General features: G+C 35.2%; 1 protein-coding gene across 23 annotated transcripts in view; it reads right to left on the minus strand.

Moving 5' to 3' along the window:
- The window catches only part of ABI3BP (ABI family member 3 binding protein), a 158,039-nt gene that overhangs the window by 32,304 nt on the left and 98,618 nt on the right, over positions 1 to 27,117 (minus strand). For 7 of the 23 annotated variants that reach the window (XM_090151449.1, XM_090151507.1, XM_090151502.1 and 4 more), the window contains 26 exons: positions 26,703 to 26,777; positions 24,372 to 24,437; positions 23,881 to 23,943; positions 23,219 to 23,284; positions 22,728 to 22,793; positions 20,902 to 20,976; positions 19,962 to 20,036; positions 19,358 to 19,429; positions 18,074 to 18,139; positions 16,778 to 16,858; positions 14,159 to 14,206; positions 13,598 to 13,672; positions 12,988 to 13,035; positions 12,289 to 12,363; positions 10,727 to 10,774; positions 9,833 to 9,907; positions 9,002 to 9,076; positions 7,841 to 7,915; positions 7,092 to 7,166; positions 5,530 to 5,604; positions 4,755 to 4,829; positions 4,236 to 4,310; positions 2,447 to 2,521; positions 1,925 to 1,999; positions 828 to 893; positions 370 to 444 (listed from right to left, as the gene is read on the minus strand). In XM_090151449.1, coding sequence (XP_090007575.1) covers positions 370 to 444; positions 828 to 893; positions 1,925 to 1,999; positions 2,447 to 2,521; positions 4,236 to 4,310; positions 4,755 to 4,829; positions 5,530 to 5,604; positions 7,092 to 7,166; positions 7,841 to 7,915; positions 9,002 to 9,076; positions 9,833 to 9,907; positions 10,727 to 10,774; positions 12,289 to 12,363; positions 12,988 to 13,035; positions 13,598 to 13,672; positions 14,159 to 14,206; positions 16,778 to 16,858; positions 18,074 to 18,139; positions 19,358 to 19,429; positions 19,962 to 20,036; positions 20,902 to 20,976; positions 22,728 to 22,793; positions 23,219 to 23,284; positions 23,881 to 23,943; positions 24,372 to 24,437; positions 26,703 to 26,777 — 1,815 coding nt within the window. The remainder of the gene's footprint in view (positions 1 to 369; positions 445 to 827; positions 894 to 1,924; positions 2,000 to 2,446; positions 2,522 to 4,235; positions 4,311 to 4,754; positions 4,830 to 5,529; positions 5,605 to 7,091; positions 7,167 to 7,840; positions 7,916 to 9,001; positions 9,077 to 9,832; positions 9,908 to 10,726; positions 10,775 to 12,288; positions 12,364 to 12,987; positions 13,036 to 13,597; positions 13,673 to 14,158; positions 14,207 to 16,777; positions 16,859 to 18,073; positions 18,140 to 19,357; positions 19,430 to 19,961; positions 20,037 to 20,901; positions 20,977 to 22,727; positions 22,794 to 23,218; positions 23,285 to 23,880; positions 23,944 to 24,371; positions 24,438 to 26,702; positions 26,778 to 27,117) is intronic. The other 16 variants (XM_090151456.1, XM_090151472.1, XM_090151467.1 and 13 more) reach the window with 16 other exon arrangements.

A 27,117-nucleotide genomic window follows, 5' to 3' on the forward strand; every position in this document is an offset into this window, starting at 1 on the left:
AACAACAAAGTAACAAATGTACTCTTCAGAAAAACAAAATAATGATATAATGTTTAAATGTAAACTTGAAAACTTATTGTTTCTTACAAGCTGGTTAAGGATTCTGATCAGCTTATACCAGAGGTTAAAGAATTCTGATCAGCTAACTACAGAAAATAACATACTGTTTTCATTGTGGAAGAAATAAAATTCTCTATTCTCAAAAAGAGAGTCTCTAAGATGTCATCTTCTGAAAGAAAACAAAACTCTTTTCTCTTTGCTCAGTTGGTAAGATTTAGGGTCAAATGTAATGAAGTATTTTGCAGGGTTCAAGATTATTTCATTAAGTAACAATTCTAATATGTTAAAAATATATATATATATCTCTACCTGTTGTTGGCACAATCCACTTTGGCAACCCAGGTGCTTTTGTTCTAGTTGGTGCTACTGTGGTTTTACTCAGAGCTGAGAAGAAGTTAAAACAAACAAACAAGCAAATCAAAAACCAAAAAATAGTAAGAAAAAGAAGAAAAAAGAAAAAAAGTTTTCATAAGAAGAAAACCAAGTCAAACAGACTTATTTGTGATGGCAACAATTACATTTTAGAGAAGAATAAGTAGCAGTTGCTGTGACGGTATGTACAATTTCTTTTCCTACATTGGAAAGGCTTTATCTGCAAACTGATTAATTGGAAAAAAAACATGCCTTTTTCCCAGCAATATGTAAAATTCATCTAAGAACAGGTGAACATCATTCATTAAATAATCATTGTTTTTCTCCTTCCCATAAATAAATAAATAAATAAATAAATAAATAAATAAATAAATAAATAGATAAATAATTATTACCAGGTCTGGCCTGTGATTTATCAGATGGCCTTGGTCTTAAAGAAGTGAGACGTGTTTTATGTCCTGCTAAAAAGAAATAAAGTTCAGTTTAAATACTATGTGTAAAAGCAACATCAATAATGCAGCGTAATTTGCCATAAAAAAATGGTCCATGCACCAATGTGATATAGCAAAATGGACAAATGAGAATTCTGTAAGTTCCCATCCAAAATGCACGCTGAAGATGCTAGTTTCTTTAGTGGTCAGATTACTCCATCATGCAGTCTGACCAGTTACATTCATGTTTAGGTTTAGGAAAAGATATAAAATATTTACAGCCAGTTACCCAACTGTATATGGATACAGAGTTAGCTCTGCAAGGTATCCATGGCCTTAAGACATTAATTAGGTTCTGTAAAAAACAAACAAACAAAAAACCTCAAAATAAAACACCGAACTGAATCTCCCCAAATCAAATATCCAGATCAAAACAAGAAATATAGAAATATTCCTGGGAAGACAAATGAAAGCATTCAATGCAGACAGTATACAGAGCTGTAGAACATAGCATCATCATCAAGGTTAAAATTACAAGCCTTCAACCTTTTCCTGCTGTCACCTTTCACTTGTCCAGTACTTTCAACATTTTAGTTATTTCAGTATGTATGAGAATCTCACTGAAAGCTAAAAATGTAAGCAGTTGTCACTGTCATTTCATGCCAAATAATGGACCTGAGTAACTTTAAGTGTCTTTTACATAAATACAGCTAGCTATTTGATATTTGAGTCTAAAAACAATTCTATCAACATCACTTTCTCTAGCTTCCTTGAAGAGTCTGAGAAAACATTTCTTGTGGAAAGAACGTATTACTCATTTTTGACAGTTATTGTTGGGAAATTTTTCAAAAATTTAGATCTAGAATTTTGGAAAAGAAAAATGTGGAAATCAGTTACATTTGTGTTTGCGAAACTACTGAATGGAGGATCAGACACACAAAACTAATACTACTTAAAAAGCTTTTAGGGGTAACAAGAATAAGCCACTAAATCTTAAATCATATTGATTTTACTTAACAGCTATAGGTACTCAATGCAACACAGAAAGTCATAAGAATTACCTGTATACAACCATGGAATTTCAGTTGTGAGAGCACTTTTGGGTTTGGGTGAAATCTGATACGTTTCATTGGGAACTGAAATAGGAGATTTTATTGCTTATCAAATGCAAATTATTTATTTTAAACATCACAGGTAGAAGAGAAATTTAAACTGAGTGCAGACCATAAACAAGTCAGTGATAGAAACCTGGCTGATATTCAGTGTTTCATGCAAAGACTTAAAGACTGGGAAGATATACACAATTAATAAATCAAAAGACAGTAGAAAAGATGAGCAGCTAATGTCTTTTTACATGACTCCTCATATATGAGAATTTCTATAAGGAATATCAACCAAATGTCAGGAAAGTTCCTGGAAAATTAAAAATATTTTGTACATGCACTGGAGTAAGACTAACAAATGAACAAGGCAAAGATATATTTAAGATATTTCTGTTGATTAAAGTGTAAGTTTAGTCATATAGAAAAGCAGAGAAAGGAAAGTTATAAACAAAAAATAATCTGACGTAATATTTTCATTACCCAAAGTCATTTTGGACCCATCAACAACATGAACTGTTATAAGGTTAATTGATCCCAGGTGTGTTGTCTTTGGAGCTATGAGAAATAAAACATTGCTCTGTGAGAAATGAAATCAATGATGTTGGATTTACTTAAGTATCTGTGTGTTTCATGAAAATTTATCTACACATCTGCTAAGACCATTTTGAATGACAGGAAACAAGTATGTGCTCTGATTAACCTGGATGTATTTTCATGCTGACAGCCAGACACTGGAAGTGTTCTGTTGGGCCTTCAGCTTCAGAGCAGGCATCCTAATGGTGGACGCTAACCTGTGCTTTCCTAACACATTTATGTTTAAGGCATTCTTTTCTGGTGAAAAGATGGTGACACACTGGACCAGGTTGCCCAGAGAGGCTGTGGAAGCTCCATCCCTGGAGGCATTCAAGGCCAGGCTGGATTTGGCTCCGGGCAGCCTGCTCTGGTGGTTGGTGACCCTGCACATAGCAGGGGGCATGAAACTAGATGGTCATTGTGGACCTTTGCAACCCAGGCCATTCAATGATTCTATGATATGATTCTATGATCCTGACTCAGATATGACAAAATTTTGTCAGCAATATCTAAGTTACTGGATGAAAAGGAGGGACTTGAAGGCAGAAACACCCTATATGAGTTTTTGCTTCTTTCAGAAATAACATTAGAATACGGAAGCTGGAAAATAACCTACTTATTAGTATAAAGAGTGATGTCCAAATAGTGCCACTCATTTTTATCAACTTTCATGATAACAGGAGCCTTTATTTTGTGTAAAGGTCAGTAAAGTGAACTAAATTTTAGAAGGAAAAAATATAACCACTTAAGCTGTGATTTCTAAAATTCTTTTATTAAACCAGATTATGCAGTGGTGCCAAAATATGATACTTGTGAAATACTATACGATTGGAAATAGGTTCAATTGAGGTTTAGAATCTAGCTTATTTACTTACAGAGAGTCTTTCAAAATAATCCTTTAGAAAATAAGTCTTTTTGCTGGACTGTTCAATTTGATTTTCACAACAAAATATATGTGCTGTTCTTTTAATTAATGGTACTTAAATTGTTTCTAGTTACATAAGAACTCTGAGGAAAAAAAGGGGGAAGGGGGGAATGATGAAACTGTTCATCAACTTACTTACCTAAAAAAAAGGTATTACTAGTTGGAGACAGTTGAGAATTACAGATTAAGAAAAATTAAGATTTATGATCATGCTGTCACTCCTTCCCTTACTTTCTTTCTGTGTTGTAACTGTTCTACAAAGTCATTTTTATGGAAATAGTTCACAGAAAGGGTGATGTTGATATATGTTTCATTATAACTTTGGATCTCTACTGTACTCAGAAGACAGTACTTACACTCTTATCATCTATCTTCGACTAAGATTCTGTAGCCTGAGTTTCAAAAGCACTTGCAAAAATAAAGCACATTAATTTTCCGTAATAGACTTACCAAAAAACCTAGTGAAGCCAGCTACAGTAGTATACTCTCATTCAAATTAGTCAAGTTCCTCATATATTAAATGCCTTCTATCCACTGATTAAAAAAATAAACCTTTAGAAAATACATCTTTACTTGTGTGTCCCAAGTATTTTAGGCAATTTTGGGGCATTATTTTTGATGTAATCCATTGATGTACTACAAGCTGAACAATGATGCTAATTTCTCTCTAAATATCATGCATGTCATATCACTGCAGTAAGGAATTGCAGCAAAAATTATAACTAAGATAGTACAACAGTAACATTTTTAAAGTAAAAAACTTTTAATTACCAGGTTTACTCTGTGGTACTTCTGTCTCAACAGGTGATTTAGGTTTGAAAGGAAGGAGCATTGTTTCTTTTGGAGCTGAAAGAAAGGAAAAATATTATTACTGTATTCTTTAGGAGTCACAATTCAACACCATATTTCACCCACCAAAAATACACGCCTCAAATGCCTGAAAAAAAGACAGTAACAATTCCATGGTTTCCTGGAACCTGAAACAAGATGGCTATTCAAAACCCAGAAAATATCTAGATTTGAGCTGTAGAGTGTGTTGAGTCAATGGCTAAAATTCTTGCCCTTAAAAAACATATAAATTAGACCATGGAATTTAATTGAGCAATTGATAAAGGCTTCTGAATAGGATAGAAGTGAGACTCATCTGTATCAAGAAGTGTGTATGCGTAAGCAGAATGAAGGACAGTGGCATGATGTTACATAAAATAACACATGAGCACATTCTCTAGAAATTTCTCAATTCAAAAAATTTTAAATGTCTGCATCTTAAGATTAAGGAAATTTATTTACCCATTGTTGCCCTTGACTGCTCAGTGGTGGTGGAAGTTTTTGTGATAATTGGTTGTGGGGTTGTTTGATGTACTGCTGTTAAGGGAGAAAACGTGGAGATGCTTAAAATATTAAAAATATTTAAATATTTTTTATATTTAAATATTAAAATATTAATCTGTAATGGAAATAAATTACATTTTCACTATCTGTAAAACTTGAAAAACATCCCACACTAAAGAGTAACAGAATATCTTAAAAATCAACTGTTCAGAGTATTTTCCTATTAGGTTCTCGTGTACATCAATTTTTTTAACAAAAGCAGGAAGAGACAAGGGCTACCTTAACTATTTTGTGAGTACTTCATTTCAGTATTACACATCTGTTGCTGAATGTATAAGCACATTTCAAAGGAGTAATATAGAATTTTATGGGGGAAAAATGTGCTTACAAAGAGCCTCTCTAATTATAAGAGAAAACTGTGCATTCAAGCCACTGAAATTTGTCAGCACTCCAATTACTACATTTCAGTCATCACTTGCTGAGTGTAATAGAAAGCAGGAAAAATGTTTCCAATGCTAGACTATGGATACTAATATTATTTGCAGTGTAGCTTGGACTCATAGTTTTGACGTTTTGAATTGACTGACTTAAAGACAATGCATTTGATTAAGCACAAAAACAGGTATGAATATTTGTGATTAAAAAAAAAAAAAGCACAAAAACTCAGGCTAGAGGGAAAGAACGGTTAAGTTCAAACAACAACAACAACAAAATTACAAGACGACTTTATTACCAGGTCTGGTGTGTGGCACTCTTGGTTTTTCAGATGTTTTTGGTTTGGTATGAATGAATTGTTTTTCAGTTGCAGCTGAAATTAAAAAACAAAAAACAAAAAACACCCCAAACAATAAATCAAATATTTTTAAATAAACAAACAAAGGAAAAAAAAACCCACCACGAAACAAACCAAAAAACCTGACTCTTTTCAGAGTGCATAAGGAACATCATAGAACACAAGGAAGTGTAAGTGTAAAGCTGAAAATCTATCAGTTGGAATTTCTGCAAAGAAATGAAACAGCCACTCGTACAGACATACTTCCCAATAATTAAATGTGTACTTGTTACTTTGGATATGCAGTCACATCAGCATTCAGTAAATTAATAGGGCAAAAACACACGTTAGTAGTGATTGATGCCTCCTGTCTGTCCATGCTTATTAGGCATTTGGATAAAATACCCTTAATAATACATGCTCTAACTTTTTGTTAGCCCTGAAGTGACAGGGAGTTGGAATCAATAATCTGTAAAGATCCCTTCCAACAGGAACTTTTCTATTCTAATAATTCTTGTCATGCAATGATCACTTAATGCAAAAGGTATTTTAGCACTTACAGCAAACACTTGAAAGTCTATGATCCAGAGCAATATGAGAGGTCCTCAGAAAAAAATCTACCTTACCCTTGACCTTCTTCACATGTATTCTGCATATAAAGATTGTATCATGTGTCCCCAGATGTGTATAAAAAAGCACATAAACTTTATAAAAATATGTAAAGATATCAAATGAACACTAATCTAAGTATCAATGTATAGGGGGAATATATATTAAAATTTGATTATGATGAAAAGAATTTTTGAATTCCTTTCCATCAAAGAAGAAAACTTCAAAGATTATTGAATGGCTGTTGGTACTTCAATAATGATGCCACTTCATTCTCATAAAATCTTGGTCAACATCTCCTCTGAAAGTGGGGACACAGAACTCATTCTTAGCAACAATTACTGAAGCAATACTCCTACTGCCCACTCCTGCTTTGATTAATTCACCCTTATTTAGTTCACATCTGGGAAGTAAGAAAAAATAATTATGAGGATAATGCATTAATATATTAAATATATTTAAGAAAGTTTTCCCAACAGAGATGACTAGAAGGTAAAAGAGAAGATGGTTTTAAGAACTGGTGTTTGACTTGTCACGTAGTCATGTAGCTGGTACACTTTGATGCAGGTTGTGCTCTAGTTGACACTTAAAATTTTCTTGCAGTTTTCTCTGTAAAATTAGATAATGAGGAGTAAAGCAGAGCAGTATTTTAGGATAACAGCATCATACCTTAGATGCAGAAAAGTCAGGAATCACTATCTGTTCTTTAAATAAAACCTCCTTTTACAGGAGAATATGTAACAACTGCAGGAATTATATCCTCCTGACTGGAATGGCTAGAAGATGAGGAAAAAAACCTTCAAAAGTAAATTTTAAATTAGTTCATGTGTTACTGCCGCTATCAGTAGCAAAGCACAACTATTTACCCAGCAAAAATGGAAAATAAAGTAATTATTTATGAAATACACAATTACCCAGTGTTGGTTTTATTCTTTCAGGCATTTGAGGAATCATAGCAGAATCAGGTTCACGGAAGGGTGGAATGATTCCTGTTGGAAAAAATTTGGATAAATGCTCAGAATAATGAAGATACTTTCCCTTCCCCCCTCTACCTCCTTAAAAGCAACTTTCAGTAGTATGCTATATACAGCAGGAAAGGTGCATTTTACAACAGTAACTGACATATCCTCTCCAAGATTTTTGGTTATGAAGAGTTCCATTTTTGTTATTGTTTTGCAGCCCTTCAGTGAAAGCAGTAATCATCTTTCACAAGTTAGCCAGATTTATGATGAAAAATGTCCTGAATGGAGTAAAACAGAAGGGAAGTCTTAGCCTCATCTGGATGAAAATGCTTATATATAAAGGGAAAGCACTGCAACAGTCCCAAAAGGCTTCTGTCATAATACCTTAAAATACATGATGCAAATAACTGAAATGTTGCTGAGATGCAAGCTGTTAATAACTTTGTATCATTCTTTACAATATATGGGTCATTACTGTTTCTTCTGGTAATGCCCACATAATACCAATTAAAAAAAAATCAACTCTGGAACTGTTGCTGTTTCCAACAGTGGTTATGAGTTAACCACAGTACTGCAGCTGTTTCTTAAGCTAGAATAGTACAAAGCAGCAAATGTACTGCTAAGAACTCTTCACCAGCACCCTTCCCAAAAGCCAGTGTTCAGTTATTGACCATAGCTTGATAAAAGGGAAGACAATTTACCAGGTTTGCGTTGTGAAGCATCTGGAATGGGAGCTGGTTTAGGTTTAAAGGTAGTTTGTTGTGTTTCTTTAGGAGCTGAAAGAAAAGATCAGTTTTAAGGGTGTGTGCTCTTTAGAAATCAATACCTGCAAGGAAAAGCAAGATCTTTGCAAGAGTGATTGAAAAATTTAGAGATGAGACGTGCCGAAACTTAAAGGGAAAAAGACAACCATGAATGAAACTAAGCATGGAAAAGTGATCAAGTAAGAAAAATATCATCTGGAGCCAAGGAAAAAAAATCTGTAAAGAACACAGACAGCCATAGCTGAGATGTTTCCATTTGTATTACAAAGCTGACAACTGCGATAGCCACAGAATGAAACTGCAATGTGGAAGAGAGAGAATATTTTTGTGAAGACAACACAGCTAGGAATCTTTGAATACCTGGAACAGAATAGTATTATGTAAACGAATCAAAACTACAAACAAATAATGTAAAAAACAGAATAATAATCCATAATCTTTGGTCAATGAACAGCAGGGAAAAAAAAATAATACTGAACAGCCCAAAGTTGCCTTTTTGTCTTTGGTTGCTAGGCTGTAAATATAATATGTGCCAGTACTTCACAAAAACAAGAATGTACACAAAGTTAGCAGAAACTACAATTAAAAGGGTAAAAATACTCCCTATAACTAATTTATTTTTAAATTGGAATAAATAATAGTGAATATACATTCCCTATAAAGGAAGTTCCAACTGATATCTTCAGAACCGTTATACGTTAAAGAGGAGATTTGGTAGTTCACTGACATATAAATCCCACCCAGGTATATTTTTAAGGATCTAATTCCACCACGAGGACACACCAGATCAAAAAAGAAGACTGGGGAGATTTCTTCCAAGAACACTCTTAAAATGGTTGTATGTTGTTTAACCTTCTATACAAATTATTCATCAACGACAACTGTCGTGTGATTGGAAAGCATATACAACTCATCAAAACTGAATAATTAAATATTTAAATCAGCTCTCTCTTTCTTTAAACATGTATATTTAATGCTCATTAGAAAATCTATATATTTGCAATATTAAGAGATATTAATCAACACTTGACACATTGAGAAAAGACAACCCAAAGAAAATCTGAACATTTAAGTACAACAAAACATTTATCTATTTACCAGGTTTTGTGTGTGGTAAATCTGGACTTGGTGATGTTCTGGGCTTGGAAGTAACTCGTCGACTTTCTTTTGGACCTGTGAAGACGAGCTAAGTTTTGAACACAGTAATGAAGATAATGACGAATCATAAGTGTATCTGATATTCCTTACAAGACATTAATTTTCTGCAAAAAAAATTTTAGGAAGTATTTTTTCCATTTGCTAATAACCACAGAAACCTCTTGCCAACGAAGTAAATGTTAGTGCTGAGACTACAAAGTGACTGTTACAGTGCATTGTTGGATTAACCCTCCTCTTATCCCAGTTATCTCAAACAGATCTTTTCACAGAGTAAACTGTTGTAGTTCTAACAGTTTTCCTAGCTGCACTTCAAGTGTTTCATATTCCAAAAATCTATTGCTTGCTTAGATCAATCTTACATTAAAAACGATCGAGTAGTCAAAGTAGAAACGAGGAAAATTACCACTAACTATCAAATGGACAGAGATATCCCCAAAGTGTAGATTGGGGAACAAGAAAGTACTGTAATTTTGTTCTTGTAAATGAGAAAATAAAGGTACTTCTTTCATACCTTAAGGAAATTGAGACCCAAGTTTTCCAACTTTCAGGGGCTTTATATAAGAGTTTTTAACCCCCACACCCCAACCCTCATGCAAATTACTGATACACACAGATATCTGTCTTGCTTTAGGACAGCTTTATAGCATTACAACAGTAAAACACACCCTGTTCAATAAAGATTTGTGTATTTTCAAAAAATTCATATATTTTGTCAATTTTCAAACTGCAAAAACTTTCATACGCTAAAATGCAAAATACTGAGAAGCTTACTTGCTCTGGTTGGAGGAACACGTGGACTGGGAGATGTTTTGGGTTTGGAAGGCCCATAACGTGTCTCTCTAGGAACTGAAAGAAACTGGGTTACAATGTGTTAACATTTTCAGAGGCATCATTGTTCACTGCAATCTATAACAGTCAATACACATACAGCAAAGATTTGAACGAACCATACTTGTATGGAAACAATGTAAAAGAGGTGAAGGGTTTGTTTTGGAACAAAATCATGCTGTAGAGAAGATACTTCTCTGTGACATATCATGTGACAGAATTATTGTTTCTATTTAGAAGGTAAACTACTGAATAGAAGAAGTTTCAAATACAAAGACACCACTGTGCTGCAATGAAATTGTACCAGAATAATTCTCAGTACCACATTCAAGCAAATAAAAATGCCTTAGTCAATTGGCTCTGCCTCATATATCCCAAAGATCACTGAAATGATTTTGTTTTGGCAGTGGAATTGATAATTAAGAGAAACAGAATTATTGTTTAGAATTCCGTGAATGAATTTATAAAATCTGGAGGGGATGGAAAAGAAAGAAACTTGAGAGCAGGCAGCATTGCTCACTCAATTCATGTGACTAACTAGAACAGTGTCACCTTTGCAGTATAACTGTGTAAGTTGGGATCCTGTTCTGATCTGTCCTCAGCCTTTTTAAATGCCAAAGGAAATTACCCTATCCTATGTGCTTAAAAACTTGATAGGCATGAGGATCCTTCTTGAATGCTTTGAAGAAAAAATGAAAAGAGGTAGAGAATCTTGACTGTTAAATTATTAAATCTATTATTAAATTCATTTATTAAACTTATTTGCAGGTATACTTATAATGATCTCTGTTGTAAAAGAAAAACAATGTGCGTATACAAATAAGAATGTATCATTACCTGATGTTGACTTTGGTTTTTCAGTTCTAAACGTAATTGGTTCCAGAGCTGCGTTAGAAACCAGCAAAATAACTCTTAGTAAGAACAATCAAAACATTGCAGGCAGCACCTCCACAATGATCTTATCATCCCTCCTACGGCTAGTGAGAGACGGCCTCTCCTCCTTGAAACTCAAACACAACAGTATTATGCAACTCAAAAATTGCCTTCAGCTCTAATACAGATCTGAGCTCTGAACATAAATCTGTAAATTTTGTAATAAGCCACAAAGAAATTGTGGGTGGTGTTCCATCTTAAAGTTTGCACACTTTTCTTGCTTAATTTTATTTTTTAATTCAAACAATAGGTGCAGACTTAACAGGGCAAAAATGAATCTTAGTCCTCATCATTCTGCCCATTTTCCCAGCAGCACCACCTAATGCTGTGAATACCTTGGATACTTGCACTAGCTCTGGCTGGGAAGGAGTTTATTTTCTTCATAGCAGTCCCTGAGGTGCTCTTTTTTAAATTTTTGACCAAGCCAGTGTTAATAACAAACCAATGTTTTAGCAGATCCTAAAAAAGAACTTGTACAGCGTCAAAGACTTCTCTGTTTTTCACACAGTCCCCAGAAAAGTAGGCTGAGGTTAGGCAACAGGCTGGGAGGGGACACAGCTTTGACAGTTGTACCAAATTGACCAAAGGACCGTTTCATGTCATCTAATGTCACAATAAAATTGGTGGGTAGGTTTTTCAAAGGAGCCACTGCTTGTGGACTTGATAGGTGTTGGTCTTCTGGCAGTAGGTTTGTGACTGACTGTGTTTGCATCTCTTGTTTTTATCTTTTTTTCTCTCATTTTTACATTTTACCTTGAATCACTGCTTTGTTCTTTTTGGTTTTTTTTTGGTTTTTTTTTTTTTCCTTCTGTCTCTTCCTCAAACCTGCAGTGGGTCAAAGTGGTGAGCAAACCATAGCTAATGGGCAAGGTCAACTCACTACAGTACTTCCTGCAATTGCAGGAATTGTTTAACTTTCAATTGAGTTGTTTAACTTTCTTCCTCCACTCTTGATTAGGCCATGGTCATATATTACTTTATATCAAACTGTGTAAGCAACATTTTGAAAAATATTGCACATTCTTAAGTGCACAGACAAAATAAAGATTCTGCAAAAGTAACTGAAAAGAATAAAATAAAATTGTGCCTAGGAAAGAAAATACATGTACTCAGTTTGAGAAATACAGAAAAAACCCACTACCTCTTTGCAATGACACTTTCTTTTTCATCTATCCCCAAACCAATCCAAATTCAAACTGAGAAGAGCTATTTTCACTGAAGACTGCAAAGAAAATGCCCAATGTTGCAGTGACTTAAAATGTAAGAACGAACTAAGATAGAAAATTTAAACTTACAAGGTTGCTTACAGGTTCCACTTCTTATGATGTATGATACTGGATTTTGTCCTTCAAGGAACGCACCAAGATACACACCCAAGGGATAAATATGGATCTGAAACTCTGCTGATCACTGTACAATTTGTAGGATACACATACCAAGATAAAATAAAGAAACAACGTACTTACCAGGCTTGGTCTGTGGCACCTCTGAGCTTGGTGGTATCCTAGGTCTGGAAGGAATACGATGTGATTCTTTTGGAACTGGAATAAAACAAATGCAACTTTTAATATCTTCCTGACAGAAGACTGTCAGAAAGTATAACATTTCAAACAAACAAACAAATAAACAAGAAATCAACGACTCACAAAACCAACAAGGAAGCCCCGAACACATGCCTTTGGAATCTGGATACACAAAAAGCTTATACAAATAATGAAGAAGTATGAATGCCTGGTACACAAAGAAATACTGCTGGTGGGGAACCTCTGTAATAGAATCAAGAGAAGTAAGGCCAGGATGGATGTCTGGCTTGGAGACTAGCAGAAAAGATAAAGTATGTGACACAAACTAAGTATAATGAAACACAATCGAAGTAAAATTGTGGTGCTGCCATTTGCTTTACAGAACAAATTTGTGTGAGGAAAACCAAGCAAGATGAATATGAATTGTTAGTGTAAAATCACAAACACAAAAAAATCACCTTACATAAGGATGAAATTTTATAGTAAAAATCATGACAGTGAAATACAGTGAAGATGTACCTGTGATGCTAGACATCTACTGAGTATTTGTTCTAACCATGCAAAGCAGTGTGGGTGAGTACTGTACCAAGTAGCCACAATATGTATTCTAAATGTGATGATCACTTTGGGTAGAACTGTTACCTATTGTTGGCTTTGGTTGATCAGTTCTAAATGTTACAGATTCCAGGACTGTATCAAGAAAAACAAAACATAAAAGCTGTTCTGAAAATTTAAGAGAATAACCCTACTTACAGTTAGTATTATTTCTATGGTAATGTACTGCCTCATACAAAAACTGTTATATTAAATAAAGTCATTGAGAAAATAAGCAGTGAAAGAGGAAACTCTTCTTCAGTGTGAGCTTAGTTCTCCAACTGGCTGTAGTGAGATATCCAAATATCTATCATTAACTTATTAAGAAATTGGCTTTTTAAGGATAGAAAATTCTCTCCTTTGTGTGGTATTTCAAGTACTGTTTATATACAAAACTGGAATTGGAGAACATTTGTTTGCTTTCTGGATGCTGTTAAAAAGCGTTACTGCATATTGTGCTATCACACACTTTAGCTCTATAGCATGAATTTAAAAATAAAATTGTTACTATTTCTGAAAATTGCAAACATACCACTGAATAGACAGCACAAAAGAATCTGATTATGATTAAATTTGTTCAAATAAATACGTAGTTGCACAGAAATACATTTCAATCTAATATATGCTGTGTTAGAAATAATCACACAAAGCAGTTTACCATCTTCAGCCTGTGGAATATGAGGTTTGGGTGAAGGTTTAGGTTTAGAAGGAATACGAGGAATCTCCCTTGGAGCTGGAAGAGAAAAGGTGGGTAATAAGTTGGTTAATACACTGAGCAATCAACATCTGATATCGAGTTGAACACACAAACACAGAACGCTCACACCTGCAACAGAGAATTCTCTTTGTAAGAAACAGCAAAGAAAGTCTGATAATAATACCCATGTGCTTACAACAGCCTAAGCAAGATAAAGGAATTTTGGTCATTACAGAAGCCCAGATTTTTATTTTTTTAGATGAAAAGCTGAGACTGACACAGACGAGCATAATCAAGACAAAGGTCATTCAAAGCTGCAAGCCTCTTTTTCTCAAAATGTAGGCATTCCAATTGTGAAGCGAGCAATATGACCAACAGACATGGATACCAAACAAGAAATACCTAGAAGAAAAATGAAGTTTAATGAATCAATCTTAAAGCATAAGATGATTAACTTTGGTGCCACTTTCTGTGACAAAAAAAGACCCCCAAAACTACAGCTTGCCAAAGAAGTACCATTACCTATTGTTGACCTTGGTGGCTCAACTCTAAGTGTAATAGATTCCACCACTGCAACAGAAATATCGTGAAAAGTTAAGTATGGAATGTACTACAAAAAAATGTAAAATTACTCCACCAATAAGTGTAAAAGCAGCTGCTGATACAACACCACAGTACTGCCTACCTTCAAATCAACTTTTTTTTCAACTATGGACAATTAAGCTTTTTAATAATACAGGATCAATTAAGAAATAATGCACAAACTTGTTGACAACGGTAGAAAGAATGTAATAGAAACCAGGAAACCCTACAAAAGCACTGGAATATGGTTTTGGGTACTGGGAAAAAACTGGTTTGTAAAAATCAGTATTTTAGCTGAAAGTAAGTGGTATCCCATAAAAGATACACATTCATCGATGAATAAATGAAATTTAGAAAACAACCTTCAGTCATTTAAGTGAATAAGCAGAGAAAATTGGAGCACTGGGTTTAATATGAGATATAATTGGCTAAAACAAGCAGAGGGTTTATCCCTTGACAAAAGGGATAAACAAAGAGTTGGATGCTCTTCTACAGCAGTTTTAAAAAATTCATTAATAGATATACAATTCACATTTGATGTAAAATTTTCTAGGTAAAAAGAAAAGGTAGAGTTGGGAGATGATGTTTCTCAGAAGAAGGATGAAAAGGGAATAAGATTGGAGAAAATTTAATGCTCTCATTTTCTCTGACCTTTCTGAAAGCAGAACATCCAAATAAAACTCCCAGACAGTGCAATAGGACTTTGGCACGTTACCCTCAATATTATTAAACTATTTACCAGGTTACTGGCAGTGAGCAGGCAAGTAACCTGAAACTTAGAAGGATAGAAAATAATATGACAGACATCACTAAGATTTTAGAAAAAAATTCATAGTCAGAGAAGGCATGGTTCTCTGGTGTGACTGTATTTCAGAAGTCACCTAACCAAAAGCCATGTAATCTCCATGCATTACATATTTTATGCCTCAGATAATAATTTCTGAATATCAACATTTGTCTCTTCAGAACAAGCCAAAGTAACAAATATCTTCTCACGAAAGGATAGTCACAGGCTTAATTATGATCATAGAACAATATAATCATCTAGGTTGTAAAAAAAACCTCCAAGATCATGTCCAGCCATCAATCTGACCTACCAAATTGCATCACTGATCTATTTCCCTTAGTGCCATATCCACTCGTGTCCTAAATACCTCCAGGTATGGGGAATTCATTGCACACCTGAACCGCACCTACCAAAGCTTGGCCACCCTTTCCATGAAGACATTCTTTCTGATATCCAATCTAAACCTCTCCTGATGCAATTTCCTCTCACTCATCATCTGAGAAAATGGACTGGCACTTTCCTTGTTGCAATTTCCTTTCAGGTAGCTGTAGAGAGTAGAGATCTACCCTTACTCTTCTCCAAAATAAACACCAGTGAATAAAGAGTGGTGTTTCTTAGGATTCCATCTGGATTGATCAATTTGATCACTAACAAAGAAATGACAGACAAGAAGCATAGGTACAAATACAGAAACATGCTGCCTTCTCTATAGTGATATAGTAGCTCAGAGCAATCAACCACTGATGTAGAAACATCAATATTCTGGGTTTATGTTGGTGGTACAACATAATTTATTCAATTTTATTCAACATTTTCCAAATAAGTTTTTTCTCTGTCATTTCAAGAGAAGATGTCTATGTTCAGATATACATAGACATATACGGCAGAGATGAAATTAATGATTCCAGTATTGATTGTATGATTATAATACTGAATTTCTACACTAAAAATGTTGCAGGAGATGTAACCACAATGAAAAAATAAGTATGCATATTAATTTGAGAAACCTCCAAGACATAAATATCATTTATTTAACAAGTTTCACAAGGAATTATTAGGTCTGAAGAGAATAAATCTTTTTATGAGCAAAAATAACAGGGATTAATTTACTTGGAATCTGGAAAAAAAAAAAAAAAAAAACCGACTAAGATCTTCCTTGATTATGTAACATATTCTCACAACACACTTTTTGAACTTCAGTATAAACCATGCAAAACTATTCACTTATTCTTCAGCCTCTGGGCAGGCCAGGTACCTTTTGGCTTCATTTGCCACCATAAAATATGCCTTCATTAAATTCCAGAACAGCATTTCATTCCTATTTCCACAGTTTCAGATAAGTCTATGTATGAGTTAATGATCACTGAATCAATAGAAATCCTACAGTTCTAGGTAAAATGCTACATCCATCAGCAATGAAAGAGAATGTGCATCTTCTAGATTCGGTGTCAAACTAAGTCAGAAAACTTCATTTTGAAATGAAAAACAGCAAAACAATTTGTTTCCACAAGGCCATGCAGCTTGGTGATTTGAGATACAAGACTAAAGTTAAAAGTCTCTTGACTTTACTTCATTTTTTTTGTTGTTGAATAAAAAAACAAACAAACAAACAAACAAAAAAAAACCTCCTCAAAAGAGCATAGCTTCCCTCACTGCCTATTTTTTTTCTGAGTCTAAGGTGCAGAACTTCACACAAAATGAATTTAAACTGAAGTATATAAAACTATTTAAATGATAAGGAACAGTAAATGTTTGGTATGGAAGCTAATTACCAGGTTTAATTTGTGGCTTTCTGGGTCTGCCAGGTGGTCTAGGTTTAGATGCAGAAGGTGTGAGTTTTGCTTCTTTGGGAGCTGAAAAAAACATTCTGGATTATAAGACTATTCTTTCTACTGTGTCACATAAGAATCACATTTTCCAAGCCAGAAATGAAGCAATAAATAGCAACTGGAGCAAAAGCAAATGGCAAAATCTAAAAAGGCTTCACAAAATCCTCCCCTAAAGCCTGCTTGTTCATCATTCCAAAAGTCAGTAAGTAAATCGAAGAGATGCAATTACACCTTATAATTACATCAAAGTGTTTCCCTCATTAGAACATCAAATTTGTTTTTGTAAGATAGGTAGGAGGAAAAATAATTCATCCTCTTGGTCAATTTTATCAAAACATAAACAAAACAAAATCTGCAAAAATAGTCTCAATTTTCAACAGTAATGAAATCACTGGAAGGGAGCAGGAGAAGAATTAATGCAGTGATACAAAAGAAAGTTACTGCACAACTGTATTCATTGCATTCTGTTAATAAAATAGAAACAGTTTCATCTAAATGGAAAAAAAAAAAAAAAGAAGCAAACAAATCTGGAAGTGTTCTTTTCCCTGAACTTCTATGAGCTGAAAGTATAATTAGCTAATGACCATTAATCTGACATCAAATAAAGCTTAAAGTAGGTATCAGGTACTATAGTAAGTAATTTAATTCATTTTTATAAAGGAGTGCAATGAGACTCCTTTCAAAGAAGTTTCTAAATGCTTCAGGGTAGTAGACACACTAGAAAAGCATATGGTACAGGAAGAACTGACTAGAGCAAGAAATGTGAAGTGGCTGAGAAGTGTTTCTGACGCCAAACATTCATGAAGGATTCATAAAAGAGCAGCAGAATTAACATATCCACATAGTGCCACAGAAATCATTCACTGAGATTTCTAGGATTAACAGTCATAACACTGACCTTCTACCTAGTCTTTCAGTAATGATTCTAAGGAATTTCTAATGATTTTCTGAGGGTAAAATGTGTTGCTGCTGTACTAGCAACACTCCCAACAAAATGGAAGATATTCTGCTCTCCAAAAATGTTACTGTACTATCGAACTAGTAAGGTCACAAAAAACCTCAAGTTACTTTTTCTCTTAAGTTCTGAAAAATGTATTTCAGAATTATTATTTCCTAACTTTTTCTTCTCTAAAAGAAATGGATTACAAACAAAAGAAGCTATGAGATGAAGTAATCGAGTTCAAGCTGTGACTTGGGCTGCAGAGAAGATTTACCAACAGCTGAGTAAGTATGTATTACCTAAGGTTGCTTTTTGTTGTTCAACAGTCTGAGAAGTTTTAGGCTCTGGAAGTGGGGGTTTTGAAGCTAGAAAACAAAAAAAAAATCAAGTGAAATTGAACAGATCAAAAACGTTAAAATTCCAATAGCTGACTCTTTAAATTATTTTAATAGACCTGATAAGCATGCATGAGTTCTGATCTTATGTACAACATCCTACGCTCCCTTTAGCTTGGTTTCCTATGAAATTACACCCTGTATGCTTAGGGTTTTGTGTAAGAATCTGCTTCTGAGGCTCCTTTCCTACATTTGTGCTGTCAGGGTATTTTTAACCCATTGCTTGCTTGAATAAAAAAACATATTTCTTTGAAAGTTATGGGAGAAAAGTAAGGAAGAACAGATGAAGACTGTGACTGAAGAAAAGACCTTGTTCCATAAAAAATAACAGAAAATCTGTACTGAAGAAGCAACTTCTAAATGCCAAAATCTTGCTGAAAATCTAAAGTCAGAACTAGGAGTCAAGGCATGCATAAGACATCAAAGGCAACTCCTGACTTTTAGTGTTATGCCTGTTGATATACAAGAACAGAAACACTGTAAAGCTCTAGCACACCATATTATTTATTGGTCCAGTACCTGAAATACTCAAGAAGGAAAGCTCATATCCCTTAACCCCAAATCAGAAGAAAATGACTACAGGGATATATATATATATTATCAAAAAGCAGAAAAGGAAAAATATTACCACATTGTAATAATGCCCCTATGGCCAAAGAATGATCTTCTCACACATATATAAAAGTCTTCCCTTCTATTTTGAGGTAGCTCTCCTACTTCCCCTGAAGTCACAGTTCTTTTCAGTGAGTTCCTTGAGGAAGGTCTTACCAATCACATGAGAAGTACTTTACTCCAAATCAACAAGCTGTTGTGATTAGCAAAGATGCCATCCTTGCCATATGCAAGGATGCAAAGATGCCATCCTTGTCTGCATGGAAATGGGAGGTGGCAATTGGCAACAGAGACAACAGAATAATAGAAGTTTTTCCCCACCGTTCATTTAAATTACGTTACAAAACCAGAGACCATATTTATATTTCTGTCATTAGACCCAACTGTGTAACAAACTGATGAGCTTAACTCGCATTTCTTTTGTTACGCAACATCAAATGATTAATTTCAGAATGATGAATTACTCAAGATGTTTGTGCACTGCATAGCTTCTGTCCATTTTAGGAAGTCTGGGTGAAATATTTTTAGCTAACATGCTTCTATATATCAGCTTATAAGAATGGTGTGCACAGTTACCAGTTACCACATGCTGTACTCCTGGGGTAGCAGACGGTTTCAGTTTAGGAGTAAGTGGTATTTCTTTAGGAGCTGAAAGAAAGAGCTCAGTTTGCAACTCAGTTTAACAAGAGTTTCTCACAACAAACAGCATGCCACAAATTTACATTGAAAAAAGGATAACTCAGCATGGAACATCAAAGCCATCTGATGAAATTAGAGTTTGAAGTGCAGAATGGAGATGATATTGAAATGCTGTGCATTGACTAGAAATGTATGTCTTCAAATCAACTGAAATTTCTCTATGAAGGCTCTGCATATCAGAGAGAAAGAACATGCGTATGCGTGATGGAAAAAGATAAAGCTTACTGATAAAAGGATGATGAACTTTTTCATGCAAGTTACTGAGAGGTGACTTTTACTGCTCCATGGGCAGTAAAACTGCTCAGAACTATGTCCCCATACAGAAATATATCAAAAGGAGTCAGTCTAATGACAATGGCAGAACAAGACTATAACCGGGAAGAACAATAATTTTATGCATGTGAAATGATGTGCTGGAAGAAATGCATTCATATGTGATGAATGGGCTCAAAAGCTTTTCACTGGGTGAAAACAACATTACCTAATGTTACCCTTGGCCACTGAAAAGGACGAGAAGTTTTAGGTGTGAAAGATTCCAGAATGGATTCACTTGTTGCTGTTGGAAGAAATGGCAACAGTCATAAGACAGTAAAGAGCTAATGGAAGAAATTCTTGCTTCATAAGCAAAAACAAATTTGTTTTTATAAGAGTAACATAAACATTTCACTAATGCTTGGACATTTTTCAGATTATCAGTTCAGTACATATTAGAGAGAAATTCAGTCTTTTGAACTGCATAGAGCTTCAGTGACTATAAATCATTGTATTTGTGACATGCAGAAATTATGGATGTTCTTTTCTTCCTGCCTTTACTGCAACTGGTATGGGTCTTAATCACTGTCAAGTAAGATTTTGAAGTTGAGCATTTGCACATTTTGAGTTTTGGTTCACTACATAAGAAAGATGGTATAATGTAAAATGTAGCAATTTATTGAAGAGGACACGTTGAACAATCAATCAGTCAAGACATTTGAACTATACAAAATTGGACTTGAGAGCTGACAACTGATCCAACTATGGTTTCAGTCCAAAAGCACTAAGTGTCCATGACTGTTACCCTATTTCATGTCATTAAAAAGACACGCTCCTTAATATTCTCAGCAAGATGTCAGCAGTAGAAGACAGCCTATAGCATACATCATAGTATTCATATCAGCTGTACTGGACAATAAAAACTCTTTTCTCAGTTATATTTGTGGCATATTTTTCAAAATACTGAAGGCACATCAGGAGACTATGAATTGCCATAAGTATCCTAAGTGAGAGAAAGGAACAATGTCAACAACTACCAGCAATCTAAACTAAAATTTTCAACTGTCAGAGGTCTAATCCAAATGAAGATCATCAGTACAGTCATTTCAGTGAGTTTTAGATCATGGTCTGAGTACTGATTAAAAAGAATTAGACAGTGATTGTTGTACCTGGTTCAGTATCTGCTAAAACAGGATAACTAGGTGTCAGAGGGCTTGAAAGAACAGGCTGGATATCATTGAAAGCTATTAAAACAAACAAAGAAGGTAATATTATGTATAATTATTGTTTCTATACGTAGATTTTTCTCTTTTGCATAGTGTGCAATGCAGATGTCCACCCACAACAAGCATTCCTTACCTTGAAAATGGAGGTCTTGATTTAAAGTGGGAACTGAAGTTAGTAGATAAAGTGACAACTGAGGTGGCAGCAAACCAAAGCTATTATTACCTTATACATCATGGTCAACATGACTGAATGCAACTCAGAAAATATAGTGTGTTTTTTTTTTTTTTCTAACAAATGATCTGTAAGCACAAAGCATGGACAAAAAAAATAAAAAATGATAAACATAAAATAATAAAAAATAAATAGGACTTAATTTGAGTGCCATGTTTTCTATAAAGCTTTTCTCAGTGAGTTTTAATTCTCTATAATCTATGTAAATACTCTGTGTACATACACAAGCACTGATACAAACATACAAAATAAATTTGAAAAAATAACTAAACTATAAGAAAGAGATTTATAATGGCACTTAAAAATAGTGGAGAAGATATGAATATGCATCTATCAGAGAATATAATAAAGAAGCTCTAAGATACCTAATCAGCTTGAAATAACAATCTAATATCGGTAAGCTTTAGGCGGTTTTAATTATTTGCTTATTAGTCAAGATTATTTTATCTATGTCTATTTTAAATCTTATAATAGCATTTAACACAGTAAAAAGAAACACCAAAAACAAGATAAGGTGAGTTTCTCAGTTGCAAGCATAATGTTCAAAATTCTATCAACCTGTATACATCTTCAAATCAGAACCTCCTTATGAAATGCTTAATAACCCCAAGGGTCAGGATACTGCCAGGTCACACGCCCAGACCTCCACACCTGACAAACTATAGAATCAGCCACCACAAGCTACTCCCAAACTGTCACCAACTGTCACCAAATGTCACAGCCAGTGCCTTCAGCAAACACCAATTTTCACAGACGGCACTTTCACCTCCACATGGATGTGCCACTCAAAGTAGGCTCAAGAAAAATAAGTTCCCCTAAAAACACAACAACATCTGGGGAAAAAATTTCCATTTTGCTCCATTTCCAGACTGGCAAGAACCATGAACAGACAAGGCCAGCGTCACCATCAGGTCTCTCAAAGCCAGAAGGCACGTGCTGTGCTTCACCAAAAGGTGAGAAGAGGCAGCGTGTTTCAAGCCCTAGTGCGACCTCAACAACAGCAGAAAAGCAGAGCATTCCTTTCCAGGTGGTGACAGCATCTCTGCATGCACAGTGGACAGCTGACCACCTGGAAAGTCAGGGGTGAAGAACCTGACAGCTGCGCCCTTGGAAAAGGAAACACCAAAGGGCAGCAGAACTGCAGTGCCGCCATCTTGCACTGGCCTGAATCCACACAGAAGGAGCTGGTTTCTGAGCAGCGATGTCTCATTTGCGTGCAGCTCACCAGGGAAGGCTGCTCCCAGGATGAAAGGGAGCAGTGAAATGGTACCAAAGGCAAGGTACAATAATACACCCTCTAAAGAAGCTGTCATTCGGTCCCCACAGATTGTGCTGGCAAGCAATGGATAAAGCATGAGTTCAAACAGTGCAACTGCGTAACAAGTGTGGCGGGTGTTTCTGCAAGCCAAGGCTCACCAACAAATCTTCAGACGCTCCAAGAAACATGAGAATGATGCTGGGTGTGTTGGGGCATGGAGTGGAAATGGGAGCGAGAGAAGCAAGAGAGAAGAGAAAAAGGAGGATGTTTGCTAGTTACCAATCACAGTTTGCTGGGTCGTCAGGGAGGAAGGAGTGGTGGATTTCAGCCTTGGTCTCCGGGTAGCTAAGATCAAACACAGAAATCACCTTCTCAGAAACCAGCTCCTCACACTGGCTGTAGTCACACGAGTGATATCAAGATGCAGCCATACACACGCAGACCAAGCCTGGCTCAAAGCAGGCTTCCATTACACACACGTTACAGCATTACTTCCCCCCACGTCATGCGACCCTGTCGTCCAAGGGCTACACGTATGCCCAAGAGAACAGAGTAAACCTAAGAATGCATGAAGCCTGTAGGGTAGGCAACCTCCCAGAAGGGATCAGAAAGATTAGAAATGGAGCAATGTCGACTCAAGAGCCAAAAGAGACCGGCAGCATCACAGGCCCCTTTCTCGGGACGGTAAGCACGTGAAACGGGCTCACGTCTGCAGAAAAAAAAGCACTGCATGAATGCTCAGAGCAGGGAGGGAACTGCAGGTTATTTACCCTTCATAGTCCTCATGGCTTTCGGTGAAGCAGTTGAGGTGGAGTCCGGGCCCCGTCTCTGGGTTGCTACGATCAGACAGGGAAATGATCTTGAGATACCTACGCAATCTTCCCCAAACAGGCCACATAGGAGGCCTCACCATTCCCCGTTACACCCGAGAATCCCAGTTCTCCCTTTGCGTTAGTCTCCAGGCCAATGAGTAACACGCCTACTCAGCCAACTAGAACTCAAGGGCTCAAGCTACTGAAACAAACAAGGAAAAAAGAATAACTGGTGTCCCGTAAGGAAGTTCTGGGACACCTATCCCGTGTCTTTAAGCAACACCTGTGGAGCAGTAAGGGTACGCTTCTGACATATTGGAAAACTGCATTCTAGAAAGTAGTTTCAGAACAACAACAACAACAAAAAAACGCATGGAGAGACACACAGAGAAGGAAGGCATGGCGTGATGGATTCTTTTTGCCAAATGTCCCTGCAGAAAAATGGTTTCCAGGTGATGGGAAAAGCATGGATTTAAACCACAGAATCACGTAGCTAGAGTGACAAGTGTTTCTGCAAGACAGGCTACAATAATAAACCTTGGCGTTGCTCAAAGCAGATGAAAATGATGTGAAGTAATGGAAGGGGAAAAGAAAAATCAAAAAGAAAAAATTGTATTTACCCTCCACTCTTCCTTGGATTGCAACATATGGAGAAGTAGGCTTCAGCTTTGGCCTCTGAGTAGCTAAGATCAAACCAGAGAACTGCCTTCAGATTCTAGGGATGAGCAATTTTCTTCAAAGCAGTGCCAGTATGGAGTTTTCAATATATGAAGGGCATATTACATTCTGCTATTTTACATTAACAGGTGCACTCATTACTGTATTATTTCACTTTTAAATCAGCATAGCCCAACTGAGTTAATATAGATTGGTAACATTTAACATTCTAGTGAACTAGGCATATCTAGCAGAAAACTGACTTGGAGAGGTTGAGAAGCTTAACAATATATTAATCTCCTTTTTATTATAAATAAAGGACTGGTCAAATCACTGACAGAATTGGCACTGCCATAAACATTAAGGAGGAGAAGTTTTGCCAAAAATTAAAATTATGCTTTTCATATTTATCTTCTGTGTAAATGTTAGATGTTTGTATGGAATCTGTATTTACCCATCACAGTTCTTGTAGTTTCCAGAGAAGGAAAAGAGGTTGAATCCAGGTCTGATCCTGGGAAAGCTAAGGTCAGAGATGGAAATTGTCTTGAAATGCTAAATTACTCCTTCACACATAGGAATACATCATTTTAATCACAATCAAATAAACCGGCATTTTATTTGTGGATTTTTTTTTTCCCTAAAATTGTTTTCTATTGTCAAATAAATAATCAAACTATAAATTAAAATTTCATCAATTAATAGCTAGAATTTTAAATTTCTGCCTGCATCAAATACAGTGACATGTTTTGGAAATGACCACTATTTAATCTTTACAATAAATTAGACTTCTTTATTCCCAATCACCCTTACAAATATCAACATTGTGTCTAATAAACTGTATGTCTGAGAATAAAAAGGAAAAAAAATAACTAGGTTACTTAGGTCTTAGTGAGGTTCCTTCAAATAGAAACAACTGTATATGCTAACTGTTATAATCTCAAATCATTACTATCATAGTAAATCACATTTTAAACTCTCCTTGAAATTGGAGACTTTGCACAGAAATATTCACAGAAATATTAATATTTTATTAAAATGATGAACTAGGTCAGACTAGGCCAGACATGATTTTATCCACTCTCCTAGACATTTTAAGTGCTGGAATCCTACCTACCATCTGGTTTAGAAAAAATACAGTGTAATTTTCCTTATAGACAAACATACAAAATAAAAGAGCGGAACTTGGATGCGTTACTCTGTCAATATATAGACAACAACTGCTTAACCTTTTTGCTTAGGTAGAATAGCATAAATTATTGCTCAGTATGAAAGTCATGGTAAGTGATGAATATTAATATCTTCAAAGAATAAGTGCATAAAACGTAAGTGATCTTCAATTCTTGATTGTAAAAATTCTTAATCAGTTTAGATCTACAACCTTTGCTATTAGCTTGTAATTCTAGGCAACTGAACAGCTGCTAAAATTTTCCTAAAAATGCACATTTAGTCCACATGAAAGAGAGTTCTGGCAACAGTGCGAAATGGATTTTGGAAGGGATTGTCATTATTGAAAGAAAATTTCTTTATATAGACACACCAAAACAAGCAGAAACTCAAGCACTGATACAACTGCATTTGTCCCAGTTTGTTCTGCAAGATATTCATAAGCTTTAATTTCTTTTCTGAAAAAGGTAGAAAAGGAATTCTAAGGAATAAGTGCTCATAAGGAAGAACAGGAAAAATACATGTACTTCAGATCAACTACTGTAGTTTAACAAGAGTATGTTACTTAACCAGTTTAATTTTATTGGAGTGGGGTATAACAGATTTTGAGAGTTTGACAACACCATATCCACCACAGAAGTGCCAGCTTGATATCAAGTTGTTACACATATTTTTTTTTAATTACAGTTCTATACCGTTGTTCAAAAAGTTGTACTCAAGCAATGCAACAATTTGATAAGTATGTTTTAATTTCTATCAGCTTTAGGCCTATGCTATCTCACTTACTGGCAGCAAATCAAAATGTCTAGCTTAGATCAGTGCTTTGAAGATATTTGAATGAAAGGATTTAAGGATCTGTTCTCCACTCTATGGAACTCTGCACATTTCTTTGTCTCCATGTGACCTGGATAATCACACAAACTTATTTAGGGTACCTTTTCTTGTATTTTCAGATCAGTATCATCATAAGTAAAGACTCATTTGCTTCATTTCATGTTGTACTACTAATGCGTTGCAGATTTAGTAACACTTTCATCAAACAAAGAATACTGGATTAAGGGAACAGGTCACATCGGCCAAAACTTACTAAACATGTAAAGAGTTTACATTAGTCTAGCTGACACAAACAACATGCATGATGCTATTTTGCTCAAATCACTGTCAGCTTGCTATTGATACTATTATTTCTACAGGACTTAATCAACCCTTTCAACCATTATAATAATTTTGATAATGGATTTTGACATAATTTATATTAACTTAACACTATATTTATTTAACTTAACACTGTATTTATATTAACACTATTAACACTATAACACACCTGCAGTATTGCATATGAGAAAGAGAACGCTACTGTATGTAATAAGACATGCCAAAGCCTATTATCATAATGCATAACAATGCAGACTTGTAAATACAGCCCAAATGTAGACCAAAGCAATATATTTACTATTTTGCAGCATCATACGAAATTTCCTAAGTTAGCCTGAGAGAGAACAAATTAAATACTACGGTTCTGCAGCTATTCTAATTCATGTTAACTTATAATACACCAGAAGTACAATCAAGTACAATAATTTCTGTTTAAACATTTAAAAATCATATGTTCAAGTATTACCAGGTACAGATGACAGCATTTCTTGGATGGTAGATGTTTCATGTATTGGAGAAACAGGCTGCTTGCGATCAAATGCTGAAAGAAAATCTAGAGTTAAAATGAAAATGGACTTCAGAGCAGTTGTCGAGCAGTTCTAGACAACACTGATGTGATCAAGCAAGGTACCAGCAGCCTTAAAGATAGCTGTGAAATAAAGTGCTACACAAATAATGAAGCTAGCATGAAATAAAGTAGCATCAGTTCAGCATCTCATGCTTGGTGGAATACTTCTGAATGGACTTGAGAAAGTATTCTCTGCAATAAAATTGATTGCACTGAAATGGATGAGTTGGAAAGAAAAAAAAAGCATCACATCAAGTAGCCTTCAAAGCAATGTGTTTGAATCTCAGTATTGTCCATGTGATGAAAAGGGATA

Source organism: Phasianus colchicus, chromosome 1 (genome assembly GCF_987193195.1).
Source record: "Phasianus colchicus chromosome 1, bPhaCol1.hap1.1, whole genome shotgun sequence".
NCBI lineage: Eukaryota > Metazoa > Chordata > Aves > Galliformes > Phasianidae > Phasianus > Phasianus colchicus.